Source organism: Anolis carolinensis, chromosome 2 (genome assembly GCF_035594765.1).
Source record: "Anolis carolinensis isolate JA03-04 chromosome 2, rAnoCar3.1.pri, whole genome shotgun sequence".
Taxonomy (NCBI): domain Eukaryota; kingdom Metazoa; phylum Chordata; class Lepidosauria; order Squamata; family Dactyloidae; genus Anolis; species Anolis carolinensis.
Genome location: NC_085842.1, coordinates 201,168,528 through 201,187,133, shown reverse-complemented (window position 1 = coordinate 201,187,133; position 18,606 = coordinate 201,168,528). Strand labels below are relative to the sequence as shown.

Genomic DNA, 18,606 nt, shown 5'->3' with positions numbered 1-18,606 from the left:
TTCAATTGCATTTTAAATTCCAACACCTTGTTTAGTTGCTGGAGCTCTTCAGGTAGGTCATTCCAGAGTTGTGGGGTGCCCAATGAAAAGACCCTCTGGGTGGTGGTTGCCAGTCGGATTCTGGTAGGCTGGAATAGCCGCTCACCAGAGGACCTCAGTGTCCTAAAGAGCGGATTGTGTGGGAAAAGATGATCATGTAGGTAATCTGGACTCAAAACCATGTAGGGCCTTATCATGAAACATTTCAAAGTCAAATAATAAGGAGAAGGCATAAATTCTGACTAAGAATGAAAATTAGGAGAAATTTATTTGATGGATTTGATCAGGCAATTTTTACAGGGGGCCTCTGTTTTAAAAGCAAGGTAATATTATTAACAGTTCTGTGCCTTTATGGAAGGGGGTCTCCATTGTCAGTAAGGGAAAATGAATAGAGTCAAAGAAGAGACTCAAAATTTATTAGGGCAGTCAGGTTAGTGATGTAAAAGTTTGCATGCAAAACAAAGTGCAAGTGTGCCCAGATACATAGCTGTGAAATTATCACTCTGCAACCAAGAGAAACTAAATCCCAACAACTTTTAAAGGAATCCACCAAAATTCTGGCTTGGGCCAAGAAATGGCTGCACCCTCAAAGAGCAATATGTCACAAGAGAACTTCAAATTTAACAGTGAATTTCTGCAGCAGGGATAAAATTCTGAAGTTTGTGCCAGGAAGTATTCAACAACTTACAGAAAAATTATGGAAATGTTGCAGTCGACCTTTTTGCATCAGGTCAGCATTTCAAAGTAAAAAGAAATTTTGGTACTGTTCCATTATCTGGGCGGAGGCCACAAGGGGGTGCTAGACAGAGAAGGATTTTATGGGAGTTGAAGGAGGAAAACCAGCTTATCATTCCAACCCATAGTGGTTACATCTGAACATGTGGAGGCTGAGTGGGGAAACTTAAGACAACAGGGATATTCTGAGCCATTTATGAATCCCAATTTACCATCTAGATGTCTATGCAGAGGAATATGTGAATCCATTTGGAGGGCATTCCAGAAGTGGAGTAAGCAGAATTCAGTGTTAATGGACGAAGTTTGGACATGTCTTGTCTTTCTTCAGAGTCTTGTCTTTCTTCAGAGTTTAATAGACAAATATCTAAGGCCTAATACAGTGTACCTTCAGTATCCATAGGAGTTTGGTCCGAGGAATCACCATGGATACCAAAATCTATTGATGCCATTGTGTATTGTGGTGTAATGAAATAAAGTTCATTGTATACAATGGTGAACAACTCAAAATAATGCTGGAGAGAGCCTAAAGATCTGTGAAATGGAAAGTGGCTACATCAGAGTATATCTATGTATCAGTGTCGTGCTTAGCCCATGGCAAAATCAAGGCTTGCTTTTTGGATTAAAAAGAAATGAGTTGTGGTTAGTTGAATCCATGGATGCAGAACTTGTGAATAGGGAGGACCTATTTTAAAAGGCAAGTTGATGCACTGTCATCTATGCTGGTAGCAAATGGGAAGACCTTTACAAGCTCAATGAATTCCCTACATGGTCATAGATTCCCTACATGGGATTTGAATTTGGTACTGAGTACCTTGATAAAAAACTGTATTTGAGATAGTTCATGAGGCATGCCTGAGGTTAATGACTTTCAAAGTGTTATTTCCTATAGTAATTATATTGGCAAGAAATATATTGGAAACGGCATCTCAGTCAGTTAACTCTAACATTTGAAAAAGTCAAATTAAGTTTGACAGTTGATCCCTCATCTCTTCTGAAGTCTATGTCACACACAAGTATGAGTCAGACATTAGAACTGCTGACATTTCATCCAAATCCAACACATCTGCTTGAGATATGGTGGTGTTCATTTGATGTTAGAGTGGTAAAGGTTTACATAGAAAGGACAAAAATAATATGTACAGAATATTTTCTTTCATCCTAGAACTTTAGGATTCCAAAGCAACTAAACAGATGATTCCAGATGGTTGAAAACCTAGATAGAACCCATCAACGTTTATCAGACATCATAAAGTGGACAAAATTTAGTTAAGATAGGTGGCTTTTTACCTTTATGTAAGCAATAGTTGTAGAAACAGACAGTCACTCTCACTCAAAAGAGATTTGTCAGCCCTTCTGAGAATGAGAGGTTGATACCTACTATGAATCATCATTATAGGAAAGTTAGAGAAGGAAATCTGTGAGAAGGAAAAATATTTTTGTCTTTTTATTTTTTCATACACACACATACATACTTTGATGCTTTCAATGAATACCGTAATTCTCGTAATAAAAGCCTACAAAGTGATGTAACAAATCTGGAGGGTGCAAAAAGCAGACAAAGTAATATCCCAATGGCTGTGCGTTGCTCCTTCAGCCTTTCTAAAATGATTATTTATGACTGGTATCAACCTCTAATTCAAATTAATGTCACTTCTGTGGACACTTGCTTGGTGTCACAGTATTCAAACATTTATAAAGAACAATGCTACTTTGGCCACCCACACAGAAAGCTCTTCTTCTAACTTTGATAACATCTGTGACAGAATCCATATGCATTTTGACCCCACAATTCCAATCATAGGGCTCCTATCTCTCATTTTGCTCCTTTACCCTCAGATTAATCTCTGGATCTGTTACTCAGTCCTTAAGGTGACCACAAACCAAAGCAAATGGCTACTTTGATCACTGTATTCTATGTGGAAAAGCATGGCAATTCTCCCTTTAAGTTGTTAAATGAAAACAGACACAGCCATAAAAAAGCAAGAAAGATTTATTATAACAGTTATTTTAAACATGAACTTCTTGAACACTTCCCATATATCCAAGGTCTCAGATTCTAAAGAAGAGGGAAAAATTAACAAAAAATTCTGTTATCCAGGGATAATTTTCTACAAGGTAGATCATAACCATAAAATGACAGAACACCACAAGTTGCTATCTACAACTCGCAAATGTAACTGGGACTATGCATATCCATAACCAATGAGCTATAGCCATTTAAAGAATAATACTTCCTGCTCACAAGCTTTACTTGCTAACTGATAGTCCCTAACTTTAAAGAATGGCTAATCTAGAACTGTATATAGCTAAGATAGATGTATGGAGATAAGACCCTGCTATTGACCCAAATGCCAACTCTGACTCAACATCCAGTGCAACTGCAATATAAAATAGCCTAATAATATAATCCACAATATCAGAGTTACATTTACTAGCTCAACCTCCAAGGTGACATATGGCATCTTCTGCCCTCCTACATCTTATATCAGAACATCTTTACACAAGGGAATGAATAAATGCACATTTGATATTAGAAATAACAGTACCTTTGACTATAGGTACTGACCTTCAAACTGCTCTACTTAAAAATCAAAGGAATTCGGAAGGAGCAGCATCTGAATTGGGATATAGTCAGAGATTTCAATCAATTAGCGAAGCTGTGAACATTGGTTTCTTGGTATGCTACATATTAATATGTTGGTTTTCATTTAAGCTACATATATAACAAAAAGGTACTCAAAAAGTTTTGTCCTGTATGGGAAATTATTTGTAAGTAAGCCAAATATATTGATTTAACACTTCAAGACAAACAAGACAGCAGTTTGCCAGACCTGTTTGATTTTACACAAGTTTATGGCCATTTTTCAGATTTCTACATTCCTTAACATTTGGATCCTACTACCTCAACTATATAACTGATTTAATATTGTACCATCAGTGCATCTGAGACAGTAGACACATATATCTATGGAAGCTCATGGAAAAATGAAATCGTCCTAGAGGTTCTGCTAGATTCCATTCCACTATGCTCCACTCAACCCCACACCTCCTGTGCAGCTTTAATGAAGTCTATTACACTTCATATAGATCAGGTGATCTTTTTCACCTCTCTCTGTCTCTGCCTTTTGCATATAGGTTATTCCACAACTAAGTATTTAATGTCTTCCTATACATCATCCAAAAAGTAGACACTCTGGCACAATTTAGGCTTTTTCTAGCATAAGTTATCAAGAGGATTCCAGAAATTCCTGCAGCTAACAGGGGCATATTAGAGATTTAAACTCTGAATGGAGTGAGGGAACATAATTTTGAGGGGAGTATCTCATGAACCAATTTAGCAGTGGCCTTTGTATGTCCGTTCATTATATATGTATATATTCATTTGCCGTAGTCAGATTTTCTTAAGACAAATTCACTATGAAAAGTTGCACTATACATGTTTTTGTTTGACTTGTTTTTAACTCTGGCCATGGAATCTTTTATTCACCAAAAAGAGACAAAAGTGGGCATAACGAAAATGAATTACTGTTTTTAAATAAATAATGACTACGATCTAGTAATGTTATCACTTTTTAGCAAGGACCATGGCACTGACTCAAGCCCGTCTTACTCGAGCCGGAAGACTTACAGCTGCATTAGGGGATGAACAGGTCCGGTGGGAAGAGAGTATTTTGAATTTTGAGGCAGAGATTCCAAACGTCATTGGAAACGTATTCATAGCTTCAGCTTGTGTGGCCTACTATGGAGCTTTTACAGCACATTATAGACAGCTGGTGAGTTAAAAAACATGTTTCTCTATACTATGTATTTTATCTATGAACTTTGGATTCTATGCATTGTAACAATGGTATGCTACAGTAGACGCTCAATTTACTAGCACCCATGGGAATTGGTAGATGCCAACTAAATGTAAATTCTGGTTGCTTGGGAGTTACTATTAAAATAGGCCTGACTTTCATAACAAAGAAAGAAAACATGAAGACACTGGTGGGATTTGGAAGTAATCAGAATATAAAGTAGAAATAGAGAACCTATAAAATCATAACAGTGATAAGATGACTGTTCTCTATCTAAATGCCTTTGAATCAGAAGATGGGAAGTCAATTTTAATTGTTTTTTATTTTATATGTAGGGAAGGGACTATATATCTAGTAATAAAATACCATAATTCTGGTTTCTCCTCAGATCGTATAAATTTTTCACCTTTTACTTCTTTTATCCCAGTTAATAGATTGCTGGATCAAACAATGCAAGGATCTAGAAATTCCTATTAGTTCTGAATTTAGCCTTATAAATATTTTGGGAGATCCCTTTGAAATTCGACAGTGGAATACTGATGGATTACCACGAGACTATGTTTCAACTGAGAATGGTATTCTTGTGACACGAGGGCGACGCTGGCCGCTCATGATTGACCCTCAAGATCAGGTAAAAACTGATTTCAAAGACATGTGCTTTATTTAGTCTTTAATCAATTATTTGATTATTTGATTTGAATAATTGAATATACCACAATTATTGCATAGTATTTTTCAGAAAATGTGAGTATTACATGTAAGTAAGGAAATGTAAACCTTTGTCTATGTCGTCTCTGTATATGAAGATGAATATTTTCCAGTTTTTTCCATAATTCATTTTCAACTGGTATTCGCACATCCCAAGTGTATTGAGAAATGCATGTGTCTTTTTTGCCAAAACATGGAAAGTTTTTCTTGTTTGGGGGGCAAAATGTGTTGTGTGTTACACAGGATATCACAGTTACAGTTTGGGGTGAGAGCAGAGTCACCGGTGGTTTATTTCGCTATTAGACTATGGTGGATTGCCGTCTTCTTCTTCCTAGAGACCTGTGCAACTGTGTTGGGCGCCAAAGTGGAAACCGGAAACCACCAACCAATGGGTTTAAACATGTCTTAATTGTATTGGCTGATGGGCCTGACTGGAATAATCTCGATGCAGGTTTTCACTCTAGTTGACTGAGGCGGGGATGATTGCTATAATTTTTTCTGAGCATCCTTTCAGATCCAAATCTCTGTACCAGGAAGGATCTTACAAAATGCATCCTGGACTTATGAAGAGGGGACAGAGTTCTCTCTTTGGATGGTAAAATCATAGTGTGTGGGTTCAGAATCTTAAAATTAAATGAAGAAAAGTTTTCAGACATTCAAAATAAATTCTACAGAGAAGTAATTAGATTTTTTTAAAGAATTCATTTGTTTTGTTTCCTATGTTATGAAAAGATTTGATATTCACTATTGTTCCTAACTATAACTGACTTTGATACACAGGCAAACCGCTGGATAAGAAACAAAGAAACAAGAAATGGTTTGAAAATAATTAAACTTACTGACACTGGATTTTTGCGCACTTTGGAGAATTCTATTCGTTTGGGTTTGCCTGTTCTTCTTGAAGAGGTTTAGATTTACTTTTATATTTGTTATCCTATATATAATTGTTTCACATGGTGCCTATGCTCTGGTTGCCTGCCTAAAGCATTTCAAGACTTTTCCTTTTCATTGTTCTTCATGGTCTCTGTCATTCAGCCATGTGGGCTTTGTTAGAGCTGAACAAAGTATTTGAGCAGGAACCCCAGTGTATATGTTCAAGTAGGGTTTATGCCATTCCTCTCAGTGTGTTTTCATCCATCACTGATTTGCATAATATAAGCAGGGATGGAAGAATTCTTTATCCACGCAAAAATCCTTAGGACTGGCAGCTGAGTTACTGAAGATGTCAAGAAGCTGATTTTAGCCTCTTCCATCTGTGTTGCTCTTTGTAGGAGCTGACTGCTTCCTTGTAGCTTCTGCCTCATTTTGAATTCTTTGGAAGAAAAAACACCTTTTAAAAAATTCTATTCCTCCATAAATTCTCTGCATAACCCAGAATAACTATGATGAGCCCTTGTCTAGTTGTGCTTCTAATGCTACATACAGACATAGGAATTGGGACAGAACTAGTATTTAAAGAGTCTTGACTCAAGCCTTGCAAGATTCAGGCTAGAGAGCTTCCAAACTATTTTCAAGGTTCAGGAATGAGTTATGCTTTTAGCTAGTTTATGGACTGTACAGTTTGCTGAGCCCTTAAACATAATTAATAGGATTCAGGACTTTGGATTTGTTTAGTTTTTCACAAAAAGGAGTAATACTAAGATTTTTCCCAGGAGGAGGAAAAATAGGAAAGATAAAGTTATGAACAAATGGTAGGAACTGATCACAAAATATTATTTCCACTCTATATCCCAAAAGATAATCAAAAATCCTTTTTAGTTTTAAAAGCATAAGACTATTTTGAATGCTCCTCGATGAAGAGGAATCTCCTCGAATTACAGTAAAAAAAGGACAATAACAGGAGAATCTTTTAAATCGGTATCTAGTCCCTTTAGGTTATTGCAGCAGTCTAAAAGATAGTTAGCCACCTATTCTGAATGGGGTTCCATTGATGATCTGGTCTGCAGGCTGAGTTTCCTCCTGAATCCATCTGTATCACTGGATACCTAGTTAGTCTTAGCAAAAGCCCAGAATGCTTTCTCGCAGACCAGCCTAAGCTGTAGAATTCCCTTCCCAGGGAAGTTATGATGCACCTTCCTTGCTGTATATAAAATATTTCGCTATATTTTGCTGGTATGCCATTTGCCACAATTATGCACATGGTTAGCTTGGTCTAGGCACTGATAACCTCAGCATTGGGCTATTGCAGTACAGGCCCAAAAGCATGAGGTTGGTTCAATTGGAGGCCAGATATAGGAATGGCAGAAGAAAGAACAGAATTAGTAGTATGGAGACAGTGTGTGTTAAAGGAAATGGCAAATGAAAGGTTCAATTGAGAAATAAAAGCATGTGGTAATAATATGTTATTTCACTTCAAGACTTTATTACGGTCCATGACTTATGTTTAGCTTTGTGAACTTGTTAAATTCCCAAGACATATAGGGTTAGCTTGAACAGGAGAGGTTTGCAAGTGCAAAATACCTTCAATTCACAGAAAGGCAGTTTTATGTATTGTAGAGGTGCATAAGAAGAACATGTTTTTCCATCTGTACTGCATGAGAACTGCATTATGTATTATTGAATATATTTTATCATAGAATAGTGCATATGATGCACAAACATGTGCACATATGTATGTGGAATATTACTAGCAGCTGTTTTCATATTTCTTTGCATCCAAGCCATAGGCCTGTTAGCACAAAAGCAAAAGAAATATCCCCCCCCCATTCAATTAGTAGGTAAACCACAGGAAATTTTAGTCCAGAATTGAATAGCTTAAATGTATTAGTTTGTGTGGGCGTATGCATTTTAACTCATTTATTCATACTAGTCATAATATGTTCATACTATCTCTTTTCTACATCTAAATAGCTTAAAGAAACACTCGAACCGGCTCTAGAACCCATTCTTTTGAAGCAGACGTTTATTTCTGGTGGAAGACTGCTCATTCGCCTTGGTGATGCTGATATAGATTATGACAGGAACTTCAAATTCTACATGACAACAAAAATGCCAAATCCACACTACTTGCCTGAGGTATATTAATACCCTTAATGATATCTGCATATATAGTCAGATCACTTATAAATCAGTATCAGAACTTATATGCATTTAACTCAAATGGGTTTAAGAGATGTACATAATACTGACTGCAGGAGTTTTAAAGAAGATATGTTTACTGTATCCCCATCAAAATTAGATTAAGCTCACATATGGGTTTCTTTTATCTCTGTTGCATGTTTTTAAAATACTTTCTGTCTTTTGGATACTAAATACTGTATTTCTAAAATAGTGTTGATTTTGTGTGTATTTGCTGGAGAGTAGCACTGACATATTTAACAAGACCAAAGTAAAAAAGTGAAAGCAAATTGGGAGCTACATTTTTACCCAAAACAAACAAACAAAATGGGAAAAAGGGAAACCATACTCATTGTAAGCTGTAAACAATGCCGAGAGAGCTGCAGACTCATACAAGAAACTGAGCCACTACTTGCACAAGAGAAGTTAGGCCCCATCTAACAGTAAACATTCACATTGTGAAAATGATGAAGCTGAGAGCAGTTTTGCAAGTGCAAGATACCTCCACTCACAGAAAGGGTGAAGATAGACCTTTGTTTTTGATGATATCCCGTGACAGGGATGTGATGGCATTGAGAGCATCCACCTGGCAGACAACTGCCTTTCTTCTCTCTGACACTGAAGCTCAGCATAAGTGGCTGGGGATGGCACAGCCAAACACAGCTGCAGCTATGGTAGAAAAAAGAAGAGGGTACTTAGCTAATTGAGAAAAGTTTATTTTAAATCAACCTCATTGATGAGGAGGACAATTGTGGCGAAGCACATACATTTCCTGTGTAAAGGGTGAGCAGTAAGGAGCAGCAAAGGAACAAGTTGCATCCCATCACAACTGCGCTCCATCCACACCACTGAAGCTGAAGAGAAGGTCCCCAACCTTCTGGGATCCATAGAGATCTTACAGAAGTGTTATCTCTTAGGCAGTACAGATGCTAGGGGCCAGGTGTGAACAAGTCTGCCAACTGAATTAGGAAGGGGCCTGGGCATGGACTTCAGAGGTTCCCTAACTGCATGGTAAAAACATGAAGGGCATCAGAAACTCTCATGACCAATATACAATATACAACGGTCCCAGCCATACAAACAACAAAACAGGCTCCTAGCACCAAGACACTGGTGGTTATTGAAGTGTCAATAGCCCCCAGTCAATAAAAATGTACGTATCACTTCATATGACATTATAACATGGTGTGATGGATGTTATATATCTGATTCTGTGGCCTTGTAAACTGATTAATAAAGGTAAGTGTTTTCACTGGAATGACATCCAGGAATCACAGAATAATGGAAGGAATTTTAGGAGTGCTCCCTCTGTGGAGATACCCCATGGCACATCTTTCTGTTCTGTAATGTTATTTCAGTATGACCTGAGACACCTGGTTTTACAATTCAATAGCACTTTAAGACAGTATTTATTGAAGTCTCATAGTTCCAATATACAATAGAGAAATCTATTCTAGCTCATGGTTCTGTATGACTTTTTTAGAATTAATGAGCAATATAACTGCAGTTGAAACTAGTAAGGGCGTTGTCAGTACTCCTGAACATCAGGCACCATCAAATTACATTAGCTTTGCTGATTTGGCAATGAGCTGAGAAGCAAGAGCAGATGTTAACCTGGGTGTTCCACAGATTGGAGGTGTATTTTAACACAAGCACACAGTTGTCTTACAAATAGTAGCTCTACTCCTCTGTCTCAAATATATTGTTATATTTTTTGTTTTTGTTTGGTTTTGTTGCTGAAAATCAGGACCTAAATCCAATTAATCCTGCAGTAAAATGTCAAAATTCCCAGTTGAATCAAATAATAGTTGTCATTGGTATTCTTTTTTAAAAATAATTTTTATTTCACAAAATAAAAATTAATACATTTCTAATTAAGTAAAATCAAAAGTAAGAAGGGGAAAAGGGAAGACAGGGAGAGAGAAGAAAAGGGAAAAAAATAAAAGAAGAAAAACACACTTCCAATCTTTTCTTCAGGGTAGTAGATCTGTTTCTGTTTATATTACTTGAATCCACTCTGTATTTTATGTATTTACAAAAATATTTTCTTGTTTCATAAAATCTTTCAATTAAGTCCAGTCTTGCTTTTTTTGGTTTGCCTTGATGAGTCTTCAGGTGATAGGTTAAATTGTCCATATCAATTATATCCATAATCCTTAATATCCATTATTCTTTAGTTGGAATTTGTTTAATCTTCTATTTCCTACATAAATTATTCTGGCTGCCGTAACAAAATAGTTGAATAAAATCTCGTTATTCTTATTGAGGTTCGTATCAGCCATTCTTAACAGAAAATATTTCGGTTTCATTTGAAATTTAATTTTTAAGTTTTCCCTGTATTGTTTTATGGATAATTTCCTATTATTATTTTTTTTGCACTTTTACAGCCCCATCACATATGGTAGAATGTGCCCACCTGGGTTCCACATTTCCAGCATTGTTCTTGAATATTTTTTGTAACAATTTTTGGGGTGTCATGTACCACTGGTACATCATTTTATACCAATTTTCTTTAAGATCGTATGAGTATGTATAATTTAATTGGTTGTTCCAAATTTTCTCCCATTCTTTCATCTTTATAGAGTGACGACCAAAATGAGCTGCCCATTTTAATCATACAGTTTTTTACTTGTTTTGTTTCTGTAGCCAATTGAATCAGGATTTTGTAAACTTTTGTGATTGCTTTCTTTTCTACTAGTAAAATTTTATCCCAAATAGTATCTTTATCTGAAAAACCAATTTTCTTGCCTATGCAGTAAGTAGTCATGAATTTGCCTATGGTATTGGTATTAGTATTCTGAAGCAAATAGAATAGGTCTGCTTGAATTGGATTTAGACCAAATCAAATTGGTAATCCTTTGTCCCAGTTCCTGTTTAAGTGAGACTTCTCTGAAAAGACTTTAATTTCCAATTTTACTATTTTTACTTTAAAAAAAATGTAATATAAAATGCCATTCTCTTATTTAGGAAATGTATAGTATAGCTGCTTTTGAATTACTCTACATTCATACATGAATCTAGAATTTCCTTTTCTTACAAAATGTAAGTTGATATTTAAGCCATGTTTTTCTGTTTATCCTATAGGTGTGTATCAAAGTAACAATAATCAATTTCACTGTTACTAGATCTGGCCTGGAAGATCAACTTCTAAGGTATTGATGCTGCTTTTCATTTCATTTCTTTAAAATATGTAACATTCATACACACACACACACACACACACACACACACATATATACATACTAGCTGTGCCCAGTCACACGTTGTTGTGGCAAAGTATGGTGGTATGGTAAATAAAGTATTGAGGAATTGGTGGTAGTTAAGGTAAAGGGTAAAGGTTTTCCCCTGACATTAAGTCCAGTTGTGTCTGACTCTAGGGGTTGGGGCTCGTCTCCATTTCTAAGCCTCAGAGCTGGCATTGTCCGTAGAATCCTCCAAGGTCATGTGGCATGACTGCATGGAGTGCCGTTACCTTCCTGCTGGAGCAGTACCTATTCATCTACTCTCATTTGCATGTTTTGAACATTAGGGTTGGCAGAAGTTGGGGCTAACAGTGGGGGCTCCCTGCGCTCCCCCAATTCAAACCTGTGGCCTTTCGGTCCAGAAGTTCAGCAGCTCAGCACTTTAACACACTGCGCCATCAGGGGATATTATTTCCTAAAGGTTGTGAATATACAATATTTCTGATTGGTTTTTTTTTGTCTGTTGGAGGCAAGTATGAATGCTGCAATTAGGGAAAATGATTAGCATGTAATGGCCTTGCAGCTTTAAAGCCTGGCTGTTTCCTCCCTGAGTGAATTTTTTGTTGGGCGGTGTTAGCTGGTCCTGATTGTTTCCTGTCTGGAATTCCCTTGTTTTCAGAGTGGTGTTGTTTGCAATATTTTATGTGCTTCTACTGTCTGTGGCACTGAGAAAACAGAGGATTTGCCAGTCTTTGATGATGGGAATACTTTGTTGGGAGGTGTTAGCTGGCCCTGATTGTTTCCTGTGTGGAATTCCCCTGTTTTCAGAGTGGTGTTCTTTATTTAGTGTTCTGATTTTAGAGATTGTATTGTTCTGTTTTATTATACCACAGTAATCTTTATATATTCAGATTTTAGTGTTTTTGAATACTTGGAGCCAGATTGTATTCATTTTCATGGTTCACAGCAACACAATAATAATAATAATAATAATAATAATAATAATAATAATAATAATAATAATAATAATAATGACTTTGGTAATACACACTGCTTCATTCCCTTCTCAGCTTCCTTTCTGGAAGAATCCTTTCTTGGGAGGTGTTAGCTGGCCCTGATTGTTTCCTTTGTGGAATTCCCAATTTCCCTGCTTTCAGAGTGTTGCTCTTTATTTACTATCCTGGTTTTAGAGAATATATTCTGTATTATTCTATCACAGTAATTATTTCATATTAAAGTAGAATCTCACTTATCCAACATTCGCTTATCCAGTGTTCTGGGTTATCCAACGCAGTCTGGCTTTTAGTAATCAATGTTTTTGTAGTCAGTGTTTTAAATTCATTGTGATAATTTGGTGGTAAATTTGTAAATACAGTAATTAGTACATAGCATTACTGCACATTGAACTACTTTTTCTGTCAAATTTGTTGTATAACATGATATTTTGGTGCTTAATTTGTATAATGATTACCTAATTTGATGATTAATCGTCTTTTCCTTAATCTCTCCAACATATTCACTTTTCCAACATTCTGCCGGCCTGTTTATGTTGGATAAGTGAGACTCTACTGTATATTGATAATCTTATATTATCTGCTTAGAACTGGATTATATGAGGCCACTTCTTCACAGCTGTATAAAATGCACACTGAAGTGGATTATATGGCAGTGTGGAGTCAAGATAATCCAATGCAAAGCAGATAATATAAGATTATAAATGGGTTATATAGCTGTGTGGAAGGGCCTTGAGTCTACACTGCCATATAATCCAGTGCAAATTAGATAATCTGTGGAAGAGGCCTAAGTGAGGCCTAACTGTGCCTGTCCCCTGGGCTGAGTGGGTTGCTAGGAGACCAAGTGGGTGGAGCTTAGCCTTCTAACTGGCAGCAATTGGATAAAAACAATTACTCCTCTCCCTCTAATTAGGACTTTATTTTTCTTTTCTTTTTGTTGTATCAACGTAGAGGCGTGGATGATGGGTTGTGTTGTCAAATTTCGAGGTTGGGGGGCCTGTAGGTTTGTTGTTTTGTCCGCTGCTGTGATTCCATCACTCTTTTATATATATATATATATATATATATATATATATATACACACACACACACACACACACACACACACATATATATATAGAGAGAGAGAGGGGTGGGAGGGTGCAGATGTAAGACCCATTACTTCATACAACTGTTTCTAATATCTAGATTTATGAAGGTTCTTACATAAAATTCTTACAAGAAGTTGTCACATCTTGAATAGTCTAATCTTTAGTTTCTTTGGTCTTGTTTTCTGAGACCATACATGCTTCATTTTTGAGTGGGCCTCATGGATTTGCTAATGTTGCTATTTTTATTATATTAACATAATGTCAAAATAGGATGGAAAATACATGCATGGATCCCTCAAACCTCTGGGATGCCATTGGATTAGAATGGGGAAAAGTCCATATTCTAAAGTTATTTGATAGTATTCTAGAAATTGTGTTCCAGACACTTTTGAAAATAATAAAAAACCATTTACCAATGTTGCTACAGTATAAGGTTTTTCATTGATATGCACTACAGGGCAAGATTCCCCAGTGTTTTGAGGCACAGCTGTGTGTCATGACAGTGTTGCCAAGTGTGCTACCAAAAACAAAGTACTGTACTTAAATAACAAAGCATTCAACCATTCAATTGATTACTCTATCTCTGTATCCAATATTCTACTCTGTTTTGCTGTAATTTTTTTAATCTAATGCAAGGGTTGAAAATGTGCTACCCTTCAGATATTTTAGATTGCAATCTTCAGGAGCTCTGGCTAGTATATTCAGTGGTGAAAAATGCTTCTAATCTAATTTGCACTAGAGAAAGTAATCATCCCATCTGAATGCATCAGGTAAAATAGTTTTAGTCATTTCTTGCTCTTACAGTGGGATGTGAAACAAGGTATCTAGAAAATGAAAAGATGAAAACCACCTCTTTTTTGAGTTAGAAGGAGCCACCACTGTATTGCTTATAGGTCCCAGAAAATGTGGCAGTAACTGCTTCAATCCGCTGTCACCAGTTTGTGAGTGTGGCTGTCATGCCATTCTCCCATATGAGCCGGCCATTGTGAACTCATGCTCATATCTCATTCCTTCTTACACCCTTACTGTTTTCAATTTGTGTTATCTAAGTACTAAAACCAATTGTGATATAATTGACAAATGGATAATGTTGAAATAGGTTTCAATTATATAATGTTTTCCTAAGAGAAAATCAAATACCACCTCCACCCCCAGGATTCCTGGCCCCCATCATTTTTTTTTATCTTTTCACCTAGCACCCTGACTCTTAAACCTTGAACATTAAAAATGTTTAGTGGTAAGAGAAAGGTGGGATAAGAAGACAATCAGACAAGAAAACACCATCTGATACTTGCATCAGGTTTCCATTTTGTACTCAAGGAGAGAACAGGAGGAAAAATATTCCACTCTTGTTTCCCTCTTGAGCCCAAATCCTGATTACTTGACAAAGAGGCAATTGCTCTGCAGTTAGGCTTTGTGTAAAATGGATAAATCACATGCTGTGGCTGGTTGCTGCTGCTGTTATTTGTCATCTGGTTGGATTCAGCTTATGATGACACTATAAATGAAGATCTCCAAGAGCCCAAGTCAGGATCAATCTTGCTCATGTCTGGAACTCAGCGGTGTGGCTTCTTTGCTAGAATCTATCCAACTATAACGTGGTCTTCCACTTGTCCTACTATTTTCCACTGTTTTGAGCATCATTATCTTTTCCCAAGAGAAATGTCATCTCATGATATGTCCAAACTATGGAAGTCTCTGTTTAGTCATAATTGGCTTTTAGTGGTAGTTCAGCCTTAATTTTTTCTCCCCAGCCCCCATTTATTTGTCTGCTTTTGGCAGACTATATTATCCATAGAACTTTTCTCCCAAAGCATATTTCAGATGAGTTGATTCTCTTTTTGATTGTTCAGATTTTACTATCATATAGCTGAATCAGAAATATCATGGCATGGATGATTCGGACTTTGGTATGTAATGATAGATCTTTTTTCTTGACTATATTCAACATAATTTTGCTTACAAGGAAGATCACTGCAATAATCCTAGTGTTCTCTTTCTTGGAAATTGGAATGTATATTGCACATTTATAGGTTATGGGGCATTGCCGTGTCTTCCAAATTTATTGATATACTTTTCTTATATTTTCAATAGTTTCTCTGTAGCTTGAAGCAGCTATGTTGATATGTCAACTTTTCCTGAAGTTTTATTTTCCCCAAAACTTCCTCCTTGAAGAAATTTATCATTTTGTGCAATTTTTCAGTGTAGCTTCCATTATCTTTTCACTTTGTCATGACTATATAATATTTTACCCTGTTCATCATAAGTAGCCATTCTCTGGGTATTATTTTTTTTAAGTCTTAGGCTCCTTCTATATTGCCATATAATCCGGATTATCAAAGCAGATAATCTGCATTTCTGCTTTGAACTGGATTATATGAGTCTACATTGCCATATAATCCAGTTCAAAACAGATAATCTGGATTTTATATGGCAGTGTAGAAGGGGCCTTAGATCTTCTGAAAGAGATCTTTTATTCAGCCCATTTGTCTTCTATCTTTGTGTTAATTATTATCAGAGTTCTCTCTATGCTATGCACAAGTCACTGAGAATCTTCATTCAGGATTCTGACCTTGTTTACTCACCTTTTACTTTTGTGTCTTGCCTCCCATGAACTTTCAAGAGTTCCATTCAATGACACTTTCTTCACATATAGATTTATAAATACTGCCTTTCTACATTCTTCCCTAACAATGTCCTGACTTTGGTATTTGGGTTCTCTGTCAATTTGCTTAGTATTGCAGAACTTTTCTTTAAATGATGTTTAAATTCTATACAAATTTAACTGGCTGGTTGACTTGGCCTAATCTGTCCAACAAAGCACCTCTGCTGTGCCAGTTTGCACCACAAAGATAAAGAAACTTAGTGGCCCCCAGATGCATATGCTAGATACAGTTCTATATGAGTCACTTCTCTGGGCTTTTCTTCTTCCAATCTGGAAACAAAATATAGAAGGTTGGTTTATTTTTTGAAATACAGTATATCTGAGATCTGTTTCCAATTTTAATTCAGAGAAGAGGTGTGTCTAGGCTGTCAGAGTTTGGAAACATTGCACTACATTATTAAGACATAGCTTTCTGGAGGTTATTCTTGAAAGCAGTTATATAACACAAAATAATTTATGAATAATTTATAGATGTTCACATTGTTGTACTTAGGAGATTAGATTCTCAAATCATTGAGCCCTCAAATCTCAATAAATGTTGGAAGGTTGCTATTGGTTATAGTAAAGAAACCTGGCAAGTTTGCCTAGAGACTTTCAGCTGTGGAACCATATATGCATTATGTGGGGAAATAAGACATTCAGTACAAGTTGAGCTACTCAAATGAAAATTGCTGCTGTTAGGTTAGGGACTGTGGCTAAATGATTCTGAGTCAATGTCTTGAACTAAATTGTCATGTAGCATAGTAACTGGGAAAAACATTTATATGAGAAGTTATAACTTTATATGTTTTAATGCACAGTTGTAAGTAGGCCTACCAGAATATGTGTAACCTGATGTAATTTTTATTTAAAGAACATAGATGATAAGCGAATTGTGAAATATTAGCAGCTAATTCTCTGTCAATTGAGTGGTGCACTCAGGAAATATATGAACTTATTTGCAATATAAAGACTTAAGTAAAATTAAATCCTAGAAACAATCTAGCAACAACTGCAGATTGTAATAAAATACATGAATAGGTTTCTAATAGGTTTTAATAATTTGAACTGTTTGTTTTAATAGTTTCCATTTTTATTCTGTTTTAATGTTTGTGTATATATATATATATATATATATATATATATATATATATATATATATTAGATTTTAAATTACATATTGTATTGTTTATTGTTAGCCACTTCAGGTCTGTCTTAAAGAGAGATAGCAGCTTTGGATCTCTTTTTAAGAGAGATAAATCAGGATAGAAAGAATAATAATAATAATAATAACAACAACAACAACAACAACAACAACAAATAATTTGTGCTGAGGTATTGGGAAACACTGCCTTTGCAAATTTACCTGATTTGGATTTCCCACATTAATGTGTGGGTCACCACTTTCCATATCTTTCCGTAGGAAAGTTAAAACTTGGTTGTGGGGCCAGGCTTTTGAATAACAATTAGCAGCACTAATTATTATGTACACTGGAACTCAATTGACAGACCCTATCTGTATTTTATAAGTGTTTTTATGAATGTCTGATGTAATTTAATAACTTTTTAATTGATTCACAATGTATTGTACAATTTTATATGTGTGTTTTATTGTAAGCCACCCTGAGTCCCCTATTGGGTGAGGAGGGCGGGATATAAATATTGTAATAAATAAATAAATTGCCCATTACTCACACTGCCCAAAATGTTTCAATACCAGTTCACAGAATTAATCAAAATATATTAACAAATTTATATTTTGAGAGGAAAGTCACATTGTTAAATATATTATAAATGTATATTTTTTTCATATACCTTGACATACAAGTTTAATTCCAAGCTCTTAACCCAATTCGCTTGTTTGTCAAAGCAGATTTCCCCATTGAAATGAATTGAAAGTCCGTTAATCTGTTCTAGCCCCCCAAAACCAATGAAATTTCTCCCCTTAAGGGCTCGGTCACAGAACAAATTACTGTAAAATGAACTATTTTAGTTCCCCCCCCCCCCAAGTGTGTTACGTGTTAGAGGCCAAGCTGGAAGTCTGTCTCCCTGCAGCGCCAGGCATGGGGCTTGGGGTGGCTCTTCTTCATCTGCCACCCCACCGAAGGCCACGAGCAGACCCTGGACTGGGCCCGGGGCAAGGCACACACCTAGCAGAAGAGAAGGCCCCACCGAAGGCTGTGAGCTGGTCCTACTTAAGATGGCAGGTACTCTCACACTAGTGCTACCTCTAGCGAGGCTTGGGGCTGACACAAGAGGTAGCTTTGGCACGAGATGTAGGTTTATCACAAGAGGTAGCATTAGCATGAGAGTATCTGCCATCTTAAGCAGGGCCAGCTC

The 18,606-nt window shown here is 36.3% G+C and overlaps 1 protein-coding gene across 4 annotated transcripts in view; it reads left to right on the top strand.

Annotated features, from left to right (window-relative positions):
• Nucleotides 1-18,606, top strand: part of dnah6 (dynein axonemal heavy chain 6) — a 229,123-nt gene that overhangs the window by 129,935 nt on the left and 80,582 nt on the right. For all 4 annotated transcript variants that reach the window (XM_062974148.1, XM_062974146.1, XM_062974147.1 and 1 more), the window contains 5 exons: nt 4,351-4,547; nt 4,999-5,202; nt 6,060-6,185; nt 8,130-8,294; nt 11,421-11,488. In XM_062974148.1, the coding sequence (XP_062830218.1) occupies nt 4,351-4,547; nt 4,999-5,202; nt 6,060-6,185; nt 8,130-8,294; nt 11,421-11,488 (760 nt within the window). The remainder of the gene's footprint in view (nt 1-4,350; nt 4,548-4,998; nt 5,203-6,059; nt 6,186-8,129; nt 8,295-11,420; nt 11,489-18,606) is intronic.